Consider the following 22,963-nt stretch of genomic DNA (forward strand, 5'->3'; position numbering starts at 1 on the left):
AACATGTATTAATAGAGTAAATAAATGAATTAGAAATGCAGAATTTAGAACGAAACAGACCTTTTAAGTGGAACAAGTACAATCCAGGGTCTTGGAACCTGTGTCTGTTATATTCTGTCCCACTTGAATATCACCAGGCTAGCTGGAGCAGTAGTGAACTCAATACTATGTACAGTATAAATAATCGTCATATTTTGAGCAGCAAGCATCATGACCAGCTGATATTTTCTTTCCTCAGGACCAGTTGTTCCCAAGAGTGCGTGGCTGGAGCCATATGATCTTATCAACACATTTGAGAGCCCTACCCAAACACTGAGAGAGATTTTGCTGCAGCAATGACTGTCATAGAAGAAAGTCGCCCTTTTGCCCAGCAGCTATCCAATGTCTACTTTACTATACTTTCCCTTTTTTGTTTTAAACTTTTTGTGAAGATCAGCCTCGCTATACTTAGTCATTTTTACATTGTGAAAGGAAACCGTAAGGAAGCGGCAAGGATAGCTGCTGAATTTTACGGAGTTCCTCAAGGACAAGGTATATTTGTATTTGCTATCTTATCACTACTGCTTGGGGTTTTTGGTGTTTGTTTGTTTTTTTTTTTCTGGGTAATTATTTACTTGCTAGCCTAATTTATATTCAGTTTGTCAAATGATATGAATGATATGTGTGAGGGGTTTTTTTCTGTAGTTCTCACTGTTTTTTTTTAAACAAAAATCTGAAGGACTTTTTTTAGATTATTTAAGCTTATTGGGGTTTTTTTTGGGCGGGGGGGGAGGAGTGTTAGGTTATTAAGTTCAGAATAAAACTGAAGTATTACAGACAATGTCCTGTTAGGAGGGAGGCCTATACTTAGGGTGGCTGTACTTAAGATTGCCAAATACATCCTAATCTAAGATGATTTTCCAAATTGCTTCTAGGTTCCCCAGCTCACCTGTTTGTTTTGAATTACCCGTTTGAAATTTTCCACGCTTGGCATGTGATTATTTTGCAACGCTTTTGGTAACAATAGTCCAAATGTTTCTGAGAATTATTTCTTGATTAAGTTAAAATTTTCGTATAATCATTTGTTTGAGAAGATACAGTCCATCTGTACTTTTATTTAGTTAGTGTCTTGGCACATATCAGGAAGCTTACTGTTTGTCAGGGTGGGCTTTTGGACATCTGTGTGGAAACCCATCAGATTTTACTGGGTTGAAAGTTCATGTGAAAATTCCTTTTTCTGTTTGCTCAAGCAGAACTTCGGCAGATCTGGGCACTACTGTTCCCCCAAGCTCGACTGTGGTGAACCAGTACCATTTTCATTCAATGCTTTTTGTGGGTCACAGAATGCAGAAAACTCTCCCTTCTCGATTGTGGTATCCTAGTGCACGACTGAGCTGTGTTTTTGCTCAACTTGGGATCCCTGCTGCCTTGCTTGTCTTTGTTGTTCCTTGTATTCTGGAATGACATCAAGTTTGATTTAGGTGAAGACTTGTTTCTTATCACCTTCACCACTCATCCCTAGGTACCATGAAAAAGAAGAAATAACCCAAGTTAATTGTAGATGGGGAGACTGTAGAAACGAGCCAGAAACGGTTTCAAATGTAAAGATCTCTTCAGTCTTCAATGTTGGGACAAAAGTGAGACATTTTATGTGTATGTATTTAAATTTGCAAACCGGAGAGAGAGGCTTACATCCTAAAGCAGGAATTAGCCTCTTTTGCGGAAGATTTACTTGAGGTGGATTTATATTATGTGTTCTCTGCACAATTTAGAGGGAAAGTTCTAAAACCCAGCGCTTTTTCATCTGAGTATGTTAATCACATAATTTGAACTATTCCACAAGTATGTTTGTGTGTGAGTATATGTACAGATATATATGTATGGAGGTGGGGGGTGTATTCGCTACAGTAGGATGGGAAGGACTGACTGTCCATCCCACTAGCAGAAATACTCCCAGTGAATGTGGTGGCCCTCACTTGCAATCCAGATTTTTTTTTTTTGTCAAAAACTGATGGCTAGCTCTAAGGCAGCTGCTTCTGGGAAGACTGACTCAGAATCTGAGTAAGGAAGGAAGAAGACTAGAGGGAAAGGAATAACATGCATCGGGTTGGAAAGTAAAATAGTCTTTAGGAGACTTTAGTTTGGTCATTTGTCAAATGTCTGAACTATTATGTCTAAATAAATGTATATTCAGCGTTCTAGTAGCTGGCCCATGCAAAAGATGAAAGTATCACTCTTGCAGGTTATTCTTTTGTTCAGGTAGCAGACATTTATATTGATTTAAAGGCTCAAACATAAGGTAGAGTTTCTGGGTTTCTGCTTGGTTTATTAAAAGAAAATAGTTAATGCAACTATTTTGTGCTTGAACTGTACTTTTTACAAGTTGGCACCAATATGTCTTAATTTGTCACTGCCCAACTCAGTGTTTGGAACAGTCCTAAGCACATGTTCAGCTAATGTTATGTGATCTGCAAATTCAGCCATTTGTTGTCATTAACAGGACCTATCCTTGCTCTTTGGGATGCAAATAAGGCTCCTCAAAATTACTATTTTATCTCATCTTTTCTATATCTGTGTTCTCTGTTTGTAGAAGGGGCATGATACTGTCCCAACTCACACCATATTGTGGGATTTGGGTTTTTATGGTTGTGAAACACAGTACAGAGATAATTCAGTACAGTTTATACAATACAATGTAACAAAATATCCTGCTCAAAGTAATGTGTAGAGGATGTACAATAAGTAATAAGCTACAGCTTGTAACATTAAATGATAAAATTAAATATTGAGTATCCTCCTAATTAATGATCCTATTCTGTATTAAGCAGTAGAGAAGCCTCAGCAGGAAAAAAAAAACAAACAAACAAACCAGAAAAATAGCCTATCATTGCCTAGTTGAAGTTTGTAGTGTTTCAAGAAGTAATTCTAATTAGAAGAAATGTTAGTTTTCATTTTCTAGTTTTAACCTGATTCTTAAAAAATTCTTAAAATTCTGTTAGTGCTAGTATTTTCAGTTTGCTGGATACTACCAAATTAATTTTTGCTATTGTAATGGCTTAGCTAGGATGGAGTGCTATAACTTTGAAGAAGAAAAGAGCCTTTGGAAATAATGTGCTATTAGGTACAGGCATTATTTCATGTTTACTGAATTGAGCTCTTGAGTTAAAATAAGCCTGTCTTTTACAAAGCCTGTATAATTGAGGACATCTTAGGTACTGAGCAGTAGTACTTGGTGGCACTCCTTTCATCAAACTGAAGGTATATATGTCAGTACAGGATTTGAGGCCCAAGGATCACACGTTCCATGCCTGACTGTTTTGTGGCTTGTTCTTTGTTGGATACAAGGAGACAGCTTTACCTGTGGCATCTGCCTACTGTGCTCTTGTTGCTAGATATTAGTAGTGAAATAAATACAAGGAGACAGCTTTACCTGTGTCATCTGCCTACTTTGCTCTTGTTGCTAGATATTAGTAGTGAAATATTTTTTTCCTTAATATTTCAGGAATATTTTCTCTCCAGTATGGATAGTCACCAGTCTACTATGTTAAATCTGTCCTTTGGATCTCATATGTATGTGAACAGCTGGGTAGGGATAGCATCCCAATAATTAGAAATTGTTATACTGTTTATGTGACATTGAAATATAAGAACTAGATTGGTGGTCAGCATCAGCTGAGACCAGAAAACTGTGTATAAAATCTCTAATAATTATAAGTCACATTAATTTGTTTATGGAGATGAAGTCTGAGTAAAACTTTTCTTGTATGCAGCTGAAAGGCACCTTGAGAGGTAATTTGGATGCTCTGGGATCAAATATATCAAATATAATATCAAATTAGGCAAATTTTTGTCTAACTTGTTTTTAAAATGCCTAGTACTAGTGAGTTCTGCAGTGTCCTTATGCAACCAATTACGACTTTTACTGTTCTCATCACTAGCTTCTCACTCCCCCAAGACCTACCTAAATATTTCTGCAAACTAAATACATAGAATATGATTAAGCTATTTATCAATTTTTCTCCATGTATGAAAAGTAATCAATTTAAAGACTATTATCATGCATCTTCCTACTTCTACTGTTTTCATCTTTTCTAGAATTAAGAAAAAAATTTAACTTAGTCTGTCCTCCTAAGTCTTGTTTTCTAGACCTGGAATTACTGTAGTTGCTCTCCTTTGGATTTGTGCCAGTTAATATACAGTTCATAGACATCTTTCCTGGTGTCTAATTCCCCATGTTAAACAGAGTGCTCCAGCTGAGGCTTTATTAGTGCAACCAGTGAAACTATTAGTTGTGTAAAAGTGGAGCAGTTATGTCATGTGCCATATATATGATACCCTATGTAATACCTTCTGGAATGATACGCTCTTTATTTTTTACCCCTTCTTTTTTCCCCACCAAAGTAAAGTATTAAGGATACAGTCTGTAGCCTACTATAAACCCCATGTTAAAACAGAGTCACTGTACTATGCATTTGCTTTTTCTTCTCTAAGTGTAATACTTTGTGCTGGCTTCAGCTGACTTCATGCTGTTGATATCAGACAATTTCTCCATTTTACTCAAGTCTGTTTTGAATTGTTTCCCTCTGAGCAGTTGCAGCACCTGCAGTTTAGTGTCATTTACTGATTTTATAAAAATAAATACAATATTCTGTCATCCAAAATACTAAAAAAACTGAACAGCACCAGGTGCAGGATAGAACTCTGCAGTCATTTACATTTGTTTAAAGTGGATTAAAGACCCATGTCTTAAAAAACTATAAGTGCTGAATTATTTTTTCAGTTAAGTCAGTGGTATTACTGCCATAAAAGAATTACATGAAAAAAGGATCCATTCTAGTATAAAAAAAGTCCCATTCACTGGATTATTTTTAACTTTGGCACTGAATTTGTAAACACTTCTATACACATACTTGCCCCATTGAATTGAAAGGGACTGATTAGTTGTTCGGAGCTAAATGCTTTGCGGTCAGGGGCTGTAGCTGTGTTGTAAACAGGTTATGGTGCCTAGCTTTTCTTTTTTTATTGTGTTGAAGTGAGGATGTATTTATTCATTACTCAAGAAAATTTGCAGAAGTCAACATTTTATTCATTTCTTTCTTTATGGAAAAAATCATAGCACATACATGTTTATTCCGTTTTAAAATTCTGCGCCCTACAAACTGACCTACAAAAATGAACGTAATTACAAATTAACTTTGCATATAATTAGCGCCTTAGTAGGCTATGTGCAGTGACAGTGATCTGTACAGTAAGATTCTTCTCTCACTGTATTTCCAGACCTGTGAAGGGTTAATAACTCAGCCTTTTGTACAGCTGTTGCTAAATACAAATTGGAGTATCAAAAGCAACATTTAGACTCTTCCTACTATACTAATTAGCTGGTCATATCATGAAAGTGCTCTGTGTGTCCAAGCACTGAGTTGGAGCTTCAGCTAAGTTTTACTGTTCAGTTGCTTTAGGATGAGGTAGTAGAACTGTGGTATGACATGATTTCGAAGTGTGTGTATCAAATCTTAAGAGTTAATTCATGCTTTGGGTCTGTAAGATACAAGCTCTACTGACAAATACTGGTAAGAGCTTGGTTTGTGTGGAAGAGTCCATACTTTGATAATACAGATAACTTTATAGAACGAGGTATAGTTCCCATTCATGAACATTTTATAAGGCAAAAAGAGTCTATTTATCAAAATTAAACCTGATACCCAGTAGCTGTCAAAATGCTTTTAGCTGTAAGCAGAAGGTCATATAGAGGAACTTTCTTATGAAAGAAATTTTTTGCAGAAGTTAATATAGCATAAATGACAAACAGCTAGTCATGTACTTAGACAGATACCTGGGGTCTGATGTACAACCTGAGTAGTTCTGACAGCATAAAATGCTTTTTCTTTAATATTCTATCTTTAAAGTTATGCCAACTTGTTACAAAAATTTTCATAGAATATCACTTTATACATTACTATACTATTTTAAAGTAATATTTGAAAGCAGAGTTTGTATTTGTAGTATTTAAGTATAGCATCTCAAAATATATTACACTGTTTTTTGCAGGACTTGGGAGGTGAATATGCCCTGATTTCTTCCAAGTTAAAAAAAAAAACAAAGTCTACTCTCGAATGAACACAGCAAGTTCTAAGCTACCCATCTTTGCTGTATCTGCCCTGGCCAGGCATGGTAGGAATGTTCAGTACAATAGTTATTCCTAGTTACCCTAAATTAAGCCAACCATGGGATTGTGGTAGTTCAAAACTGGAGTCCCCATCTCCTTTCAGGATTATGAGACTTGTAAATAGTATGAAGCCTTCTGTTTCCTCCGTTTTCTTGTAGGCTGAGTGCTGCTTGGGTGGACCTGAGAAACTGGTCCATTAAATACAACTCATAAATAGGAAGTAATGCTGGGTTTCACTGTTAGGGATCTGCTGTTTTGAAAGCTTGATTATGATTTTGAACTGCAGTGGATGATTAGAGCGAAGTTTTCCTATTATTTTATTCTAACAAGTTGCAATTGATAATGTCACTCAGCAACAGTTGTTAGGTAGGGAAGATAGGCATGAGGCATTCTCTCAACTTGCATTCCACAGAGATCACAGTTCTATTAATAAAAGCCGTATAAGACCTCTACTAGCTTCCTGGATACAATAGAGATTTAGTAATGATAGGAATATTGTATGGCATACCTATTCACCATACCACTTGGCGTAAGGCACCACATTTAGCATTTGTTTTTCATATGCAGCACGTAAGCTGGTGGTGTAAAAATGCTTAAGATAGTGTGAATGTTCCTTTTTGAAAGTTCAGAAGGGAGGTTTTTTTGATGGAGCTCATCACCTTCTCTTATATGCTGAATAACTTTGCCTAGTATGACAAATAACTGCCAAAGAAGAGTCATACTTCAAAATAAATCTCAGAAGACACTTGATTAGAATGAAGCCAAAGACACCACATGTCAGCAAGATGCTAGAACTATTCTCCTCTGACGAACATAATCTACCTTAAAGGGATTTTGGTGAGAGTTACATGATGCAACTAGACTGGCATGGCCAGAGCCCTGACCTATTTGCAGCAACAAAACCCAAACACATCTGTTGACAAGCATTGACTCTTCCCTCACCTTAAAGAAAATCTCTGAGGCTACAGAAACATCTAGTGACTATATCTGCTGGAGCCTGTTTGCATACTTGCTTCCCTGAAAGGAACTGAGATATCCTATCATGTGGATTCCTTTGTGGTTTCTGTTTGTTTGTTTTTTTTTTTTTGTTTGGTTTTTTTTTTTTACTCTTATCTGTATTTGTATGTCAGGACCTCCTGCAGAAGAGCATTGCCACAAGCTGTATTTTACGGTCAGTATCATTTATGTGTGACTTCTTGAAATGTGTCTACTCTTTGTGAAGATGTGAAGATGGACCTTAGTGTGTCACCAACAAGGGTCCTATTGGCTTGCTTGATCTGCACAGTCTTAAGTTAACTGACATGGAAATTCCCTTCAACTGATTTCTTCATTTTTCTGGATTAAATGAATAAGCTTTTGAACTACAAACAAGTACAAAATGAAACGTGAACTCTGAACACTCACAATCAGAGTGAACATCAGGTTTCAAGGTGCATAGCAATAAGACTGAAAGATAATCCTGCAGCAATCTGCCTGCAAGGCCTTAAAGAAAGCTGTTGTTAAAGAAAAGCTGTTAGGAAACTCCAGTACTGGATTGGGGCAAGCTCAAATTTACCATCTTCACTGGTCTTTTTTGCAGCGGTGGGACATAAGGCAACAAGGGAAGACCAAAATAGTATAGCTCCCTGAAGGTGGTGTTCCTTCCCTCAGCCATAGACTTGTTATGAACAGAGTTCTGCTATTCACACTCCTCTCTTGTAGGGGATGTTCTCAAACATTTGCAATGCAGGCAAGCAGTGAGTGAACTTCTGCCAGGGTTGGATGATGATGGCTTTGGGGGAATGCATTACGTGCCTAAGTACTGAGCTCTATTTGTGATTGCAGCAATGCTGGCTGGTTGGTCATAAATCCATTATGGCATGCTGCATCTGTTGCACTAGTGGATGTTACCCTTTGCTATGTCTACAGTCTTTCTGGCAGCAGAAATGCTCTCTCTCTTTTTATGGATGTTCTCTCACAGTAATTGGCTGAAGATTTATTCTGCGGTGCTCTGATACCGCTCTCGTGCTGACTACTGGTCTCATACCTTGTGTCTGTCTTTGTCGATATTTGAAGCCCAGGCCTGCTTGGTAACTGATTTGGCTAGATTCATCACCATGATTGCTGTGATTTGTTTTTCTTTAGCCCACATATTAGCAAATATTCTGTGTTACCACTGCCTGTCTGCAGGAGATCTGGCAGGTACATTTTGCAAATCCACAAGCCAAGAAATGTAGTAAATGTATCATTGTTCCATATTTGACTTCTGTGGTGGCTGAGACAGAACCTTTATCATATCAGAATTTAAAATCTTTTCTAAACCTTCCATTCTGAATCCCAGCATCCAAGGATACAAGGCCTAACTGTAAAAATCTCAGGGGAAGAGGTAGGAAAACTATTAGCCGTCCGTGCTGTTGCTAACTTAATAATAGTAATAATAATAATAATTTGGTTTTCCAGCTAAGAGACAGTGGCGATACTGCATAAAGAGCAGGAGTGTGTAATAGGCTTTTTTAGTGCTTATAGTAGCATAGAGAAATGTCATTTTATGCTTAAATAACTAATGACATTTTAAATATTATCTGCGTATCTGGTGGCATTTGCCAAGAATTGGAGGAGAGAGGATTGGCTGGTGGCACCTGGGTAATGCCTAAGCTGCTTCTGCTTATGGCTTATAATATCATTGTATCGGCCATGAAGTATGACTCGATGCAAGAATCTGTTTTAAAAAAAAAAAGTTGTTCCAGTCCTTTCCCTGTCCTGCTGCTAGAGCTTTATCACTGTACCCCTAGGGTGCCTTTAACTTCCTTGGCATTGAGCCGGCACTGCAGGATGTAACTGTGGCCACTGTGGTCTTTTAGGACACTATGTTTTTGTCAGTAACCACATTTCTGTAATTATTTCTGAAACTTGCTTAATCTTGACTTCTCCTTACAGGGAGGAATGTTCAAGATCTCTGCTGGTTCGTTTCTGGAAATTTTAAATGGCAGCTCTTGGGGTACTGACAATGAGATCCAGGGAGCCTATCTATCGTTTCAGGTTAATGGTTGTAGTCTGTGGATCACATCATCAGGAAAAGGCAATTTCTAGTCCTGTTCCAGAATTTAGTGTGCTGGGTTCCATGCAGTTACTGTGACCCCATAATAATCCTGGTCATAAAAGTAATTTGAATCTGAGAGTACAGAACAGTTTGGGAAGCGAGGTGGCTCATCAGCTGGCTAACTTGAGAAGGGTTGCACACAAAAGGCTGATCTGTGATGTTTTAAAATAGCGCAATTTTGTCCAATTTTTCATAAGATAAATTGTTGTTACTGGAGTTTGGAGTGTATTGCATCGGGTCGTATCGTGTTGAAAAATGTGGGGTGGTTGTTGTTGTTTTTATTAACACATTTTTTTGTGTGTTACCAAAACTGCATCTTTATTGCCTTAAGAACAGTCTTCAAAATAGAATGAATTCTCCATTGAAAGGGAGGAACAAAAATGTCTTTCCATTTTCATTCCGCCCAGTTAAGAACTGCTGCCCCAGTAAACTCAGAGCTATTTGCTGACAGAAACGTTGAAAGTGTACTGACATTTCTTTTTATAAAAATCTGGCTAAAAAAGATTGTGAAGAAAATCACTTGGAAGTTTCCTTTAACAGATCTTCCCCTGCGTTATAAAAGTTGAATAAAACTAAATATTAGTGAAATGCAACATAGTGGTTTATTTAAAGCTTGTCTGCTAAATTGAGTCAGAATTCCAAACTCATCAGTAAATCCTCCAGCTTCCTTACTCTGAGACTGTAGTGCCTGCTCTTTCCTCTGGCTGCTTTTTTTGCAGGTAGCTGCGTTGCTTCTGCGAAGTACTAGAATATGAATGCTGTCCTAATTGCTTGTGTAGCAAGGCAGGGCAAGTAATGGCTTGTTGTATTTTCTGCATACTTGGATACCTACTTAGATTTCTGTTACAGGTTTTCTGATGGATTTTTGAAGTGTTTGAGTGTCTTCTATAGAGGAGAAAACTGAGGAAAGGAATCTGAGTACCAAGCCTAAGTAGTTTCAAATATTAATAGTTTTATTACCTAAATTACCTGATTTTTATTTGGTAGCTAATGTAACCCAGTATATAGATGGCTGACATGAGGAAGATCACAGAGCAATTCAATGTCAGAGGTGGAAGTGAAATAGCAAGTTCTTCAGGCTCCACAATTTTAACTGTATGTTCATCCCTTCTTTATATCAACATCTCAATTCTATTTTTAATACATTTCCAGTTGAATTCTGATGTTAGTCTAGCTTTCACTTTTTTTATGTACTGTTGCAATAGAACTTTTTAATGGCCTTTGGAGGATGAATAATTGTCCCATCTGGATTTAGTGCGAAGTTGCTTCTAGAGCCCTGAATGGGATAAGCTTTGCCTTCTTTAAAGCGTGAAAAAATGCCCTTTTTTTTTTTTTTAACACGTTGCATTCAAATTTACATAATAATGAGTGGCAAGTGTCTGTGGAATAGAGATACTTTTCCTAGTACCCTTGCCTTGAAGGTGGCAGATTTTAGGGGTAGTCTAATTCCATTAGTAGCTGATTTCTTCCTGTGCAGTTCTCTGGACAAGAGCGAGCAGGTGCCACTGACTCCCTGAGGGTCTTCCTCTTTGAAGCCATGGCAGCTCTCTGTGTATCTGCTGGTTTCCTTGCTCGTGCAAGTCACACTTCTGAGACTAATAAAATAATAGGTAGGGGCACCGGAATATTTGTGGAAGGCAAGTTGTATGAACTACTGCCAGGTTTGTACCACTCCGCTAGAAGGATCCAGCTTCATTCTCAGCTGACCACCTCATCCACAAAACTCCTACAAAAACATGTAGGTCTTGTCTTCCCAACCTACTGTCAATCCCTGCCCTGCAGTGCCAGATGCTTGGCTTGATCCTGATCCTCACCACCACCTCCTGAAAGTTCTGGGATTCCATTCCAAATGGAAGGGAAGTGTAAAAGTGAGATGAGCCTCAGAGCCATGGCAAGTATGGAAGTTGTCATCAGTTGTTTCTCACCTGGAGAATAGTGCTGATGTCTTCCTGACACAGACACATGTATGCACATCTTTAGTAAGGTTTTCTGTTAATTCATCTTCCAGTGTTTGTTTACTTGAAGAAAACACTACAATTTAACAAGTAATTCTAATATTAAAGGGATATTTTGATAATGCTCCCTTTTATAATGAGCACTTGTGGAAAAGCTCTGTTCAAAACTTAGTTGCAGTCTCTGCTGGATATGCAGAAGTGTTTATTTTAGTCTGTGAGATATTCTGGTTCATTCAGCTAGATAAAACCTGAGAAAAACACCTTTTGGAGCATAATGTCTGGGAGGGTGCAGTTTTGTTCCTTCTTGCAGGAACAGCAGTAGCCCACCTGCTTCTGTTCTGTAAAGACTGTAGTGCCATTCCGGTAGGGCAGTTCTCATGTGCAGTAATTTCAAGATGAAATTTGCAGCTGCTCCTTCTTTTTCCCCTTCCCCTACCCAACTATAATCGTGCCTCTGATTTTCTCTTAAAGAAAGACAAGAAGTATATAGAAAATTTCATTAAATACCTGTGTATTATTTCAATATCTTAGGGATTAATTTTTGTTAGGTACCTGAAAGTAGGAGTATTAATGAAACCCAGTAATGTTAATTTCTCTTTAAAAAGTTTACAAACGGCTAGTGTTTATACCAGTAGAAGAGGACAGTGAGGAAATACTAGAAAGAAGTGGTGGGGAGGTAAAGGTGGCAACTTAACTTGTTATTAGTACAGAAAAATCACTGTTCTCTTTCTCCATGCTGGAATTTTCTCATGGGTTGCTTTCCCTGCAGATTTCTATTGTATAGTATCAGCATGATATCTAGTAACAAACAAAAAAAATCCACTACTAGTTGGTTGCCCCTGTTAATATTTAAAAAAAATATTGATGACGACTTCTGACAAGACTACAGCCTTACTTTCATAATGGAATCAGACTTACAAAATAACCAGTTAAATCTTTTTTTTTTTTTTTTTTTTTAAACCATGCTTTTATTTATTCAGGATGTAGTTTCTAGTTGACATCTGTAGGACACCTTGTCCCCTATTTAAAAAAAAGCAAAACAAAAAGCCCACACAAAACAAAAAACCAAACAAAAAAACCCAAAGCAAAAATCTCCACAAAAACCCAGAAGTGCTTCATAGTTTCATAGATTCTTCTGAATTCCAAAACCTCTTTTAACTGCAAGTTACATATGAATAAAGCCTGATGCAGTAATAATTATTGCTTCTATTACTAAAAAATTGCCATTCTGATAAAACAGTTTTAGTTTTTCTGTTTTAGGTTGCTTGTTATTCAAGCAACAAAGCATTGAATAGTTATGCTTTAAGAATCTGTTTCTTTTTTGGTTAAATGATTAAAAAATTAACACCTTCTTTCCATTTAAATAGTTAAGACTCACGCTGTAGCTAAGCTGATTCTTTCTCTGTTTTAAAAATAGAAAATGCTAGAGCAGTCCTTCCCTTCCCCCACTATGTACTCACTAGTCCAAGCTAGTAAATGTTACTGAATGGATTTCAGTGTTGTAGCCATTCTACAGTAAGTACAGCAAGATCCTGTGTGAAAAAGCGAAAGGAGGAAAAAAGGTAGTAGAAATCCATTTGCGGATGTTCGTCAGACCAGACCACCTGCACCAATGACAGACAGGCTCTCCACGAGAGACAAATAATGACAACAAACACGGCTGTTCAGAGGAGCCGGAATCTCCCCAAAAGACGCCTAGAAAGTAGAGGGGAGTGTCCTGCGAAGCGAAAAGCTAGCTGGGGTATTCTGACCAGCCAAGGTTAGTATAGCAGCCATGTCAGAAACGGTGTGCTGCAATATGCTAAGCTGACCCAATTTATGATGTTCTAGCTCTAAACTGGTTTGGGGGTGTTTTTTCTAGCTGTAGTATAAATGCATGTTTAAGTCAGTGGTACTTTATTGTCTTGCACGGGTTAACACAAGGGCGTTGAAGCTATTTTTGTTCTTTCTGCACTCTTATCAGCTGATCTAAAATACCTTTTCTTGTTTATCTACCCTATTTGTTTTATGCAAGTGTTTAAGGCTTGACTTACCCTGACTTTTGCTGTCCTGTCACAAGGTAACTGGATACTGAAGGCTAATTGTTTACAACAGGGAACTGAGGAATGAAAGGAGGGGGAGGAGTAAACTTTACATATAACTTTGTGTAAAGAGAAGTTTATAGGTAGCTGAAATAGGAGGCAATGGAGCGACTGTGGGTGACAGAATTCTTGTGCTGTACTGAGATACTAAAGGCAAGGATACAGTTGTAAGGGTTTTCATAGAGAAGTACGTAGAAGGTATTTAGCTTGCTGGACACTGAAGTTTTTAGCAATGAGGAACAAACTCTTTTATGAAAGAAGTGCTTAGGACTGCTATTGTCTGTGACATATTTTCCTATTTTTCCATAATACAAGGAACTTTGAGTAATTGCAAGAGTCTAATAGGAAATTTTTTAAAGAGTGATCATAATTCCAATTAACATTGATCGTATCATAAGACTTAGAGTGAAGCAAAAAAAGAAAATAAGTAAATCAAATATGATATCAAATTAAAAACTGGAGATGTTAAAACAGTCAAGGAAAGGAGGAGACAGGAAGGAGAGATTTGATATATTGTGCATAAAAATAATTATGAATTTACCATGTAAAACATAACTCTTGATTCCTATAACATATAGCTATTCTTAAAACTACTTTGCTGATTTCCAGTACTGCCATTTTTAGAGTTAAGCAATGTTCAAGAACTTAAGCAACAGTTACCATAGCTTCTCAAGTAACTGTTTGAATGCAATGGTACCGTAAGGTTATATTTGTTAATCAGTTTTAATATGCAGTGTGTCTTTTACCCTCCTACTGTTCACTGTTTGGGCTAAGATTTCCTGATCTGTAGTAACTTTTATTTATGAACATTTCAGCTAGGTCAGTAGTTCCCCCAAAAAACTAGGACATTCTCCCTCAGACTGAACAGAAATTTTACAAAAGTTTATCAATGTTAGCAGTAGCCACTCCTTGGTATGGTTCAGCGTTAGGCCCTTTTGCCATTCTTATAAAGTAATAGCCACGGTTAGTCAAGTTTTGAAATTTTCAAAATCACAAGAATCCTTTTAGGACGGTCCGGCTACTTACAGCCTCTTTGCGTTTGCCAAACTGGCTGTATGTATTTATTGACAGACTTCTTGAAGTACTGAGAGACTTGTGCTGCAGTTGAGGCTTCTGGTTGTTGCAGTTCACTTGATATTAGATATACATGTTCTTCAAATCTGAAGGAGGCTCTTTTCTTCCCATGGTTCCCACCCATGGAGGCATCCAAACCTGACTTTGTTCTGCAGGCACCCTTGTAGAGCAAAGGAAGAGAAAGCCATACTGCAATGCAGTATGGAATTAAATATGCAGATTGGAAAACGGACTAAAAGTGATGCGGGGGCTGGAATATGTCGTGATAATATTTGGTATAAGGGCGGAAAGATAGAGTCAGGCTAGGAAAAGATCTTCAACCTACTGGCTTTTGAGGGTCCACAACCAGGCAATTTTACCAAAATCTCCTGGGTGTGGCAAAAATCAGCGCACTGGGCCCAGCTTTGCTACCCAGGTGGGTACCGCTTTCAAGGCTGGGGATTAGGCCAAGTGCTGCATTCAGCTCTCTGGCAGGTTGGGAAAATGCTGAGAATCCTGAGCACAACTTGAGGAAAATTGCTTGCAGTCTGGATTAAGGCTGAGACTACATTTGAGGAGCAAAATTATTCCAGGCAGAAGACCGCCAAAGTCTGAACTCAACTTAGAATGTCCATATGTCTTTTCTGTCACCTTCTAGTTAGGCCACTGAAACACCCTTACTTTGTTTTAGTGACTTGCCCAAGGAAATAACAACAGCCTAAGAGTACTACCAGCTGCTCCACGTACTCAGATCTGATGTGGGTCTAACAGATTACTGAATTTAGAGGTTGATGTGATTTTACACCTTTGCACTCTAGCTGTGACACGCAGAGTTTGCAAGCTACTTTCGGCTAGAAAAATATCCAGCCGGTTGCTGGTCCTTCAAGAAGATGGGAAAAACAAAACCGTGCATGAGCAGCGGACAAGGGAGTTGTCGCTGTGCCTTCGTGTGAGGGGCGAAGGGGGCTGGCACGCTCCTTCCCGTGGGCGCAAGGCCCGGCGCAGAGCCAGCAGCTGCCGCTGCCGTCGTCATTACCGTTGCCTTCGCGTAGCGTAATGTCGCTTCTCTTGGGAACCGAGCGAGCTGTGTTTGGGTATTGCCGTTGTGAGGGGGGGTTTAGGGTTTTTAATACAGTTTAGCGGCTCGTGTTTCTGTGTGAGGAGTATGTCAAATTGCTATGCCAAAGCACTCAAAATTTAGGAACAGTTAAAAGTAATGCTGCCTGTGTCACGCTGCTTTGGCTCTCTAATGCATTGTAACCCTGTATTTGACAACACGGGCACATGCTGGACTTTTCCACAAAGCCCCTGCTTCCTTGGATGTGCAAGGCGGATGATGTTCTGAGAATTCATTAGGTTTATACTCAGAAAAAACACACCCTATGTTTTCCTGTGTGTTGCCAAGGTTAGAAGGCATGTAGTGAATAGTAGGAAAAAAGGGTTAACATTTTAATGTCCCTAAAAGCAAATTCTGTTCTTGTCTTTGCTGTGGCACCTATGTGTTTCAAGACCAATCATCCAACCTAAAAGTTTCTGGACTGATCATGGTTATTATTTTCTAAGGCTGAAATTTCAGAAGTTCAAAGTTCTCATGGCCATAATTAAACTATGCTTTCAGTGTACACTCTAATGCTTAAATACTCTGGAAAAAATTAGCTATTAGATGGGGTTTACAATTGCAGCATTAAAACTGTCTTTCGTGTTCCTTAGTTATAGAATGGTATGAATGGATGATGTTACAAAAATAGTCAGCAAGGGTTTTGAAGTATTCTTTTGTTATTGGGAGAATACCGTTAAACAGGCAATATAAAATTAACAATGCTATAGTCAGTTTATGGTTTGGATAGCGTACCTTAAAGAGCGAGAGATCCTACTAGATATGGTGGTAAAAAATAAATTTAATGCTAACTCCTTCATTGAATACAACACTAGAATGGCAACGCTAACATGTGGTCATGTAATGTGAGTGTATCATAAACAACTGTGTGGGGAAAGTAAATTTGTTTTGTATGGCTTTCAGGAGTAGGAAGTCATTGGCATTTGCATTTGGAATGAAATCCCCAAATTTTGAAAGTCTGCCTGATAATAAACACTGGAAAGTATGTTGATTTGAACCAATCAAGGTTTCATTTTTTTCTGTGTGAGTGTTTATATATTTATGTGTGTATGTATGGTCATATAATTTTCAGTCAAATGAAAACAAAGATTATTTTTGTATGTTTTCGCCATGGGGAGATGGAGATTTAGGTATTGTATGATACTTTGTAATTCATTGACATGAAATATTTAAAAGCTTCTTGAACTACATCTTCTCTCTCAGACATATTTTAGTAATCTCTAGCCTAAATTCTGATTCTTTTGGAGTTCGTTCTTCAGTGTTGGTTGTTGGAACTTTATTTGTTAAAAAGAAGTGGCTTCTGTTTTGCTAGTCATCTCTAATCATAGTAGTTAAGTACCACAGATGCATTTCCTAACTTTTAAATCCTTGACTTAAGATTCTTTTCAATAGTTTTTAACATCAAATATTAATTAACTAGTTGACACACTTCTTTGTCCTGCAAGGGCTTTAGACACAAACGGGTGATTTTATAGTGCCACAGTAAAAAAAAAAATCTGTTAGCCCTTCGTTACATATACACAGTATCAGGCAGTTTTAACAACTGGAGCAAAGCGAGTCCATTGACTTCGGGACTATAATGTTACAGAGTTTTTCTGTTACAGTTATCGGTCCTGTCTGTTGCTTCAGTTGCCAGAATCCGAAACACTCAGAATACATCCTAAGGAATAAAAGTAACAGTGATGAGCTTAACCCACAGCTTTCCTTAGTTTTGCAGAAAGAAACGTTCGCTACAACACTTTCCGAATAAATCTGTGTTCCTCATCTCCCCGTGATGAACTGGGTCAGGCTTTTATTTTCAGTTCTTCTCTGATGCTGCTGCTGCTTCTGAGGACTGGGACACAGTCTATTTACCCTTAGAGCAGTATTTTTCTGAAGTGCTACACCCTGGCATAAATCTTCTCACAGTGAAGTTGGTGAGAAGATTTTCATTCATTTCTAGTTCTCCTTGTTTTGAAAACTAAACTTTTTAATGTACCTTTTGTACTGTGGCTTTTGGGTTTTTTGGTTTTTTTTCCTAAGACAACATAAAGTTTTAGAAGTAAAAACAAAAGGATGGGATGACTGGAGTTGATGACTTTTACGAAAATATTTTTACTTAGTATTTTACTACTATGATCATAATTGCAGGAATGACTTACAGGTAATTGCAGGTAGATGTAGAGGAGTGAAGTCTGTAGGAAAACATGAAGAAAATAACATTAATGACTTAGAAATGGACCCTAGTCGGAATTGCAAATCCCTGGTTTGGGGGATTTTTCACTGCTGAGAATAGTTACCAGAACCCCAATTTAACAATCAAAGAAAATGTTTAGAAGATAATTGAGGCAATAGTGAACTGCTAAGAGAAAAACGCAGTTCAGCCTACAGATCAAATAGCATTTGAAACATGTTCAGAATATCTTTGCTTATTTCTTTTCTGAGTAGGTTATGCGTAAGTATTAAAATAACACATGAACATTTGGCAGTGCTTCCCTTACAAATCTATGTAATAATGCTGATTTTTGAGGATACAAAACTATGTGTCTTATTGCATGCGGTTAAAAGAGGAGGAGTTTGTCCTGCAGTTCTTATTCAGCTCAAGGGGCTCTTGATTTCAACTCTGAGCTTCTCTTGTGTTGAAATTCGAGTTAATCTCTCTTGGAAGGCAAATGCACAGATACTGGCACTTTGAAAAGTTGCTATGTTAAAAAAAGAAATGTGAAAAATGAACTAAAAGGGCCACAGTCCTTTAGCATAAGAACCGAAACTGACAACTTGTATATGCTCGTATTTTCAAAGCTGTGTTTACTGAAGGGTGAAAGTTCGTGTTACAGTGAGCTGCTGATCTCCTTCCAAACATAGCTGGAGTGTATTAAGAACAAGCCCAGCTAGCAAGAACAGATTTTTTAAATTTTTTTTTTATTTTCCAGATTGAAAGAAATGAGTAGGATTTATAATTGCAGTTGGCTGGAAGTGCCATGGGGAGATGGAGATTTAGGTATTGTATGATACTTTGTAATTTTGTTTTCAACTTCGCCTGTTAATACAGTGGATATATTTATTCTTTCTTGTTAGTGTTTACAAAGCAATGTAGGCTGCCCTTCGGAGAACTTGGAACTAATTGTGGCTTCTAAATATAGCTAGAGATACTTTGTATTCGGCATCTGTCAGAGACGACATCAGTAGGGAATTAATGCATTAACAGTTTTGGAATAGACTGTGTTTGCTAATACTGCTGTTACCGACAACCGTGAATGCGAAAATGTCCTTGTTTATATTCTTGTCAATGTTTTTTCTAGGTGAGAGACATAGCAAGTTTGTAGATTAGCAGAAGGCAGCACTCTACACAAAGAATTTACTTTAAGACACTTTACGTTTATTTTTTATACATATTTACTTTTAACATATTCTTGTCCCTGTGGTATTTAGTGATGAATTACTATGTTTCTCAATAAATCAGTTGAAATGTGAAAGTTTTGTTTTTCCAAACTTGGTTTGCACAAAATAATTCTGCAGCATTTTGCTTATAGATTTTATTTCTAGTAGAGGTGACACAAGCATTTTGTATTTAATGGATTTAGCAGAAACTGCTAGCTGCTGGATGTCTCTACATGAAGATAGGGATATCAAGTGGGTCTAGGTGCAAAAGAGAGCTCACAGTGGGATCTGGCATCATTTGATTCTCAAATGTCACTGAAGTAATTACATTAACAGGCGCTCTGAGCAAGAGGGAAGGAGGTGAAGGAAAGAAGGATGGAAAAAATGTTGCAAAGATCCTACCTGCATCTTTGTTCTGTTTAGAGTTACACATGGCTACAAAAATGTCCAAAGTGTGAGTGTATTTAATGGGCATAAAAACTTCATGACACTTACAATTTTATTAGATGTTTTTCTATGTAGTAATTAAGTGTCTTGGTTTTTTTTTTGCTGTTAATTTAGGAGTAGGGTAAACTGTCAAGAGGGGAAAGTTCTCATCTGTAGAGACAGAGGGACAAAATTTCAAAAGTAGCCTCTCAGTATAAATTCTAATTATTTTTGAGGAATTCTTTGCAGCTGCCAGCAGGAGAACTTAATGGATCTAATTAATTTGAATTGGAATGACATGAGTGCTGGTTCAGACACTACCACAGAAGGAAAACATTGGTCAAAATTCTCATAGTGATTGTACACATCCAACCTACAATAGGATAAATATATTTGAGCTTATTGGGATGACAAAGAAAATACTGATGTTTTGTAAAAATCCAGTCAATTGAGTTCCTCAGTTCCTGAGCTCAGTTTTTGTAATATAATAGGCCTTAAAATCCTAATCACTTTGTGTATGGTTTTTTTTTAGCTGTTATTCTGACTAGCAATAAGAATTGCAAAATATTACATTTAATAAACCTAAATAAAAAGCATAGGGAACGATGTGTGTGCATGTACATACATGTGTACACACAGATGATCAGAGCTTAGTGCAAATAATTCTGAAAGAGTATTGGAAGATGGACCCTGCCTATGGTCCCTCTCCTCCCAGAGATGAAAGAATACAAGGAGTTTCACAGATACTGGATACTCTGACATAATAGAAATCTCCATGCGTTTTTAAGATCAGGGTTATAGAGCTTTAATCTCCTATATTTTTCAACTTCTGTGATCAGCTTTATGTAGTCTTACAGTAATTTAAATACTCATCTGTGCTTTTGTTTTGCTAAATTCTTGATCTCGATAGCATGCAGCGGCACTGAGTTCCACAGTGTAGTTGTATGTTCTGTGAGAAGATACAATCTTACCTCTGAGTATGTTTTAGTTTCATTCACTAACACCTCTAGGAAAATAGAGGTTTTATCTCAATTTCCCTATTGTACACTATTTCATATTTTTTTAACTATGCCCTGATTTCTTTTCAGGTTGAGCAGTCTTAATCTTTTCATTCATTCTTCATGTGATTTGACGGGTTTTTTTATTGTAACCAAAAGTGTGCTTTCTGAAATCGGCTAATGGACAGAAGAGGTCCAATAGGAAACAGAAACACAGTTTCTTGAGCTTGGACTGATGATGGACAGTGATTGAGCAATAGCCTTCCCATTTAAAATCCATTGCCTTGTCACTGAAATGCAGTAACTGGCTTTGCAGGCAGTCCCAGTCCATCGCAACAAAGTCAAGCACGTTTATGCATTGGAGATTCATCTGCTGTTGTTACCATTCATCATACTTAGCTAATTCTCTCTACATTTCTTCAGAGATTTTGGGGGGCTTGATGTAACTCACGTGAGTGATTGTATTAGCATTTTACAATGCCAGTGATTTTCTTCTTACAGGAATAAATACCGGTAGTTCGTAATATATTTTGAAGATGGTTCTTCCTTGCACAATCTCTCACAACTTGACTTGCAAAATTCACACAATAAATTGGTATCAGCTATGCCTGTCTGGCTCGAAGGGACCTGTCAGTGGCCAGTCTTCTAGAGGAAAGGGCAGGTTCTTCATCGGGAGCCACATGATGACTCGGGGAGCTGGGCTGGGAGTTGAGGCGGGGTATGTGTGTGAAGGCAGGGTTGTTGCTGGGTTTCTCTTGGGGTTTTTTCCCCTTTCTTTTTTGGGGGGATAAATAAAACAAAATAAATGCCAAATCTTTACATTAAGCATATCTAACTATTTTTAGCCCTAATAGCCTATTAGAATGAGAACTTAGACTTAATATCGTATTTCTACTATAGCAGGTTTTCTTAGTGTGATTCCCACTGTATTTTTTCTCCTTACACTTGTGTAGTACCTGCAGATTGATGTCATCATACACAAGGATTTCCATATTGATTTTCACATACATCAGCCTTTTCAGGACTTTTTCAGGCGGGTTTATATCTAGTTTAAGTTCAAATACCAATTTGTTGAAGTCTATAAATTTCTATATACCAGCTGCAAAAATAAGTTATATTTATATATATGGCAATTGATCAATTTATTAAATCAGATTACTGAAAGAAGTATATCAATATTTTGTTCTCTGTACCACATAATCATTTATTAGAGATGCTTACAGTTAATAATATAGTAGTTTTTATTGTCTAGAAACTGATCATTTGAAATAGTCTCTAAAGAGGAAAAATTAATTTCATAGGACATTTGATTTCATTCTGTGCATTATATTTGCTGCTTTGATCTATGCATTCCAAAATCCTTCTAATTCATATGGTTTACTCAATAAATGTTGTTATTATATAGGTTCTTGGGCAGATCGCTCACCTCTGCATGAGGCAGCCAGTCAAGGACGTCTTCTTTCTCTAAAGACTTTATTGTCACAGGTGAAGACTGTGTTCTTAAAATTGCTTTCATTTTTAATGTTAATTTCTCAGCATAGATTATTAATGAAGATTTAGTATGCTTTGCTTTGCTTTTTTCACTTGAATTTTTCAGAGCAATACACATTTAGGAATTTTTTATATGGTAAGGTATAAGTTAATATTTAAAATATTTCCTCTGTATGTTTTAAAACTTCTCCTCCCCCAATTTTTACTAAAGCTGCATCTAAACGTATCTCAGTCTTCCCCTCTTACAAGGTGTAAGTCAATGGAGTACTACTGCTTTAAGCCCTCAGGTAAATAGAGCTAGTCAGGAAGATACTTGTTGAGGGGAAAAATCACTGAAAGGTTCTGTTTTTTGCATAGTTGTGATTTTAAATAAAATTATTTTGTTAATAGCAAAGGGGGAGACTGTAAACTGCTAAATTTCAATATTAACATTGTCATATTAGCTACTACAATGCGGAAAAATTATACTGTAGAATACATTTGAAGAAAGCCAATAGATGCAATTATTAATTCTTAAGAATCAAACAACATCTACTGCAGAAAATTTCAAAGGCTTGGTGATTTTATCAATCCAAGAAGTATTTTCCGTGCTAAAATTCAGGCTTTATATCTTTCAGACCTTAACTCAGAGAATCATAGAATCACAGGACAGTTTAAACTCAGCACCTTGTTGAGTTTTAAAGATCACCAAGAGTGGAGATGGACCAGCCTCTCTGGATCCTTGTTGCAGGGCTTCACTGTCCCCAGAGTGAAATTTTTTTCCACATAACTAATTGGAATTCACCATGTTCCAGCTTGTGTCTGTTGCCTTTTGTCCTATCACTGTGCATCGCAACAGTCTGTTTCCATCTTCTTTGTATCCTCTATATCCTATTCCTATTTCTGATTTTTTTAAAAAAAGAAGAGCTGACAACTTTTATTCTTTTATACACATTGATTAATGAACAATCCTTTTTATGCTCATTGAAGATTTATTTATTGCAAGTGGAGTTTTAAGCCTGTTTAGAGTATGATAAACTATTCATTTGAACAGTAGTGTGAGGAGATGACTCTTAACTGCTTTTGTATGATCTTTATATGTCATTCATGTCTTGTTTAGGGGTACAATGTAGACACACTAACAATTGACCAAGTAACTCCACTTCATGAAGCCTGCCTGGGAGATCATGTAGGATGTGCAAGAATCCTTCTTGAAGCAGGAGCAAATGTAAGGAATTGATTTTTTGTACATGAAGTCCAGTGCTGACCTTGGTTTAAC

The 22,963-nt window shown here is 37.3% G+C and overlaps 1 protein-coding gene across 1 annotated transcript; it reads left to right on the plus strand.

Moving 5' to 3' along the window:
• Positions 1-335: 335 nt before the first annotated feature.
• Positions 336-22,912, plus strand: LOC104623273 (ankyrin repeat and SOCS box protein 5; the record flags this gene model as incomplete). The annotated part of the gene is made up of 3 exons (XM_010290316.1): positions 336-531; positions 21,620-21,699; positions 22,805-22,912. Coding segments are annotated over exons 1-3 (384 nt in total), but the record flags the coding sequence as incomplete, so codon positions are not given.
• Between the last annotated feature and the right edge of the window lie 51 nt (positions 22,913-22,963).

The sequence above is a fragment of the Phaethon lepturus genome, unplaced genomic scaffold, assembly GCF_000687285.1.
Source record: "Phaethon lepturus isolate BGI_N335 unplaced genomic scaffold, ASM68728v1 scaffold5507, whole genome shotgun sequence".
NCBI lineage: Eukaryota > Metazoa > Chordata > Aves > Phaethontiformes > Phaethontidae > Phaethon > Phaethon lepturus.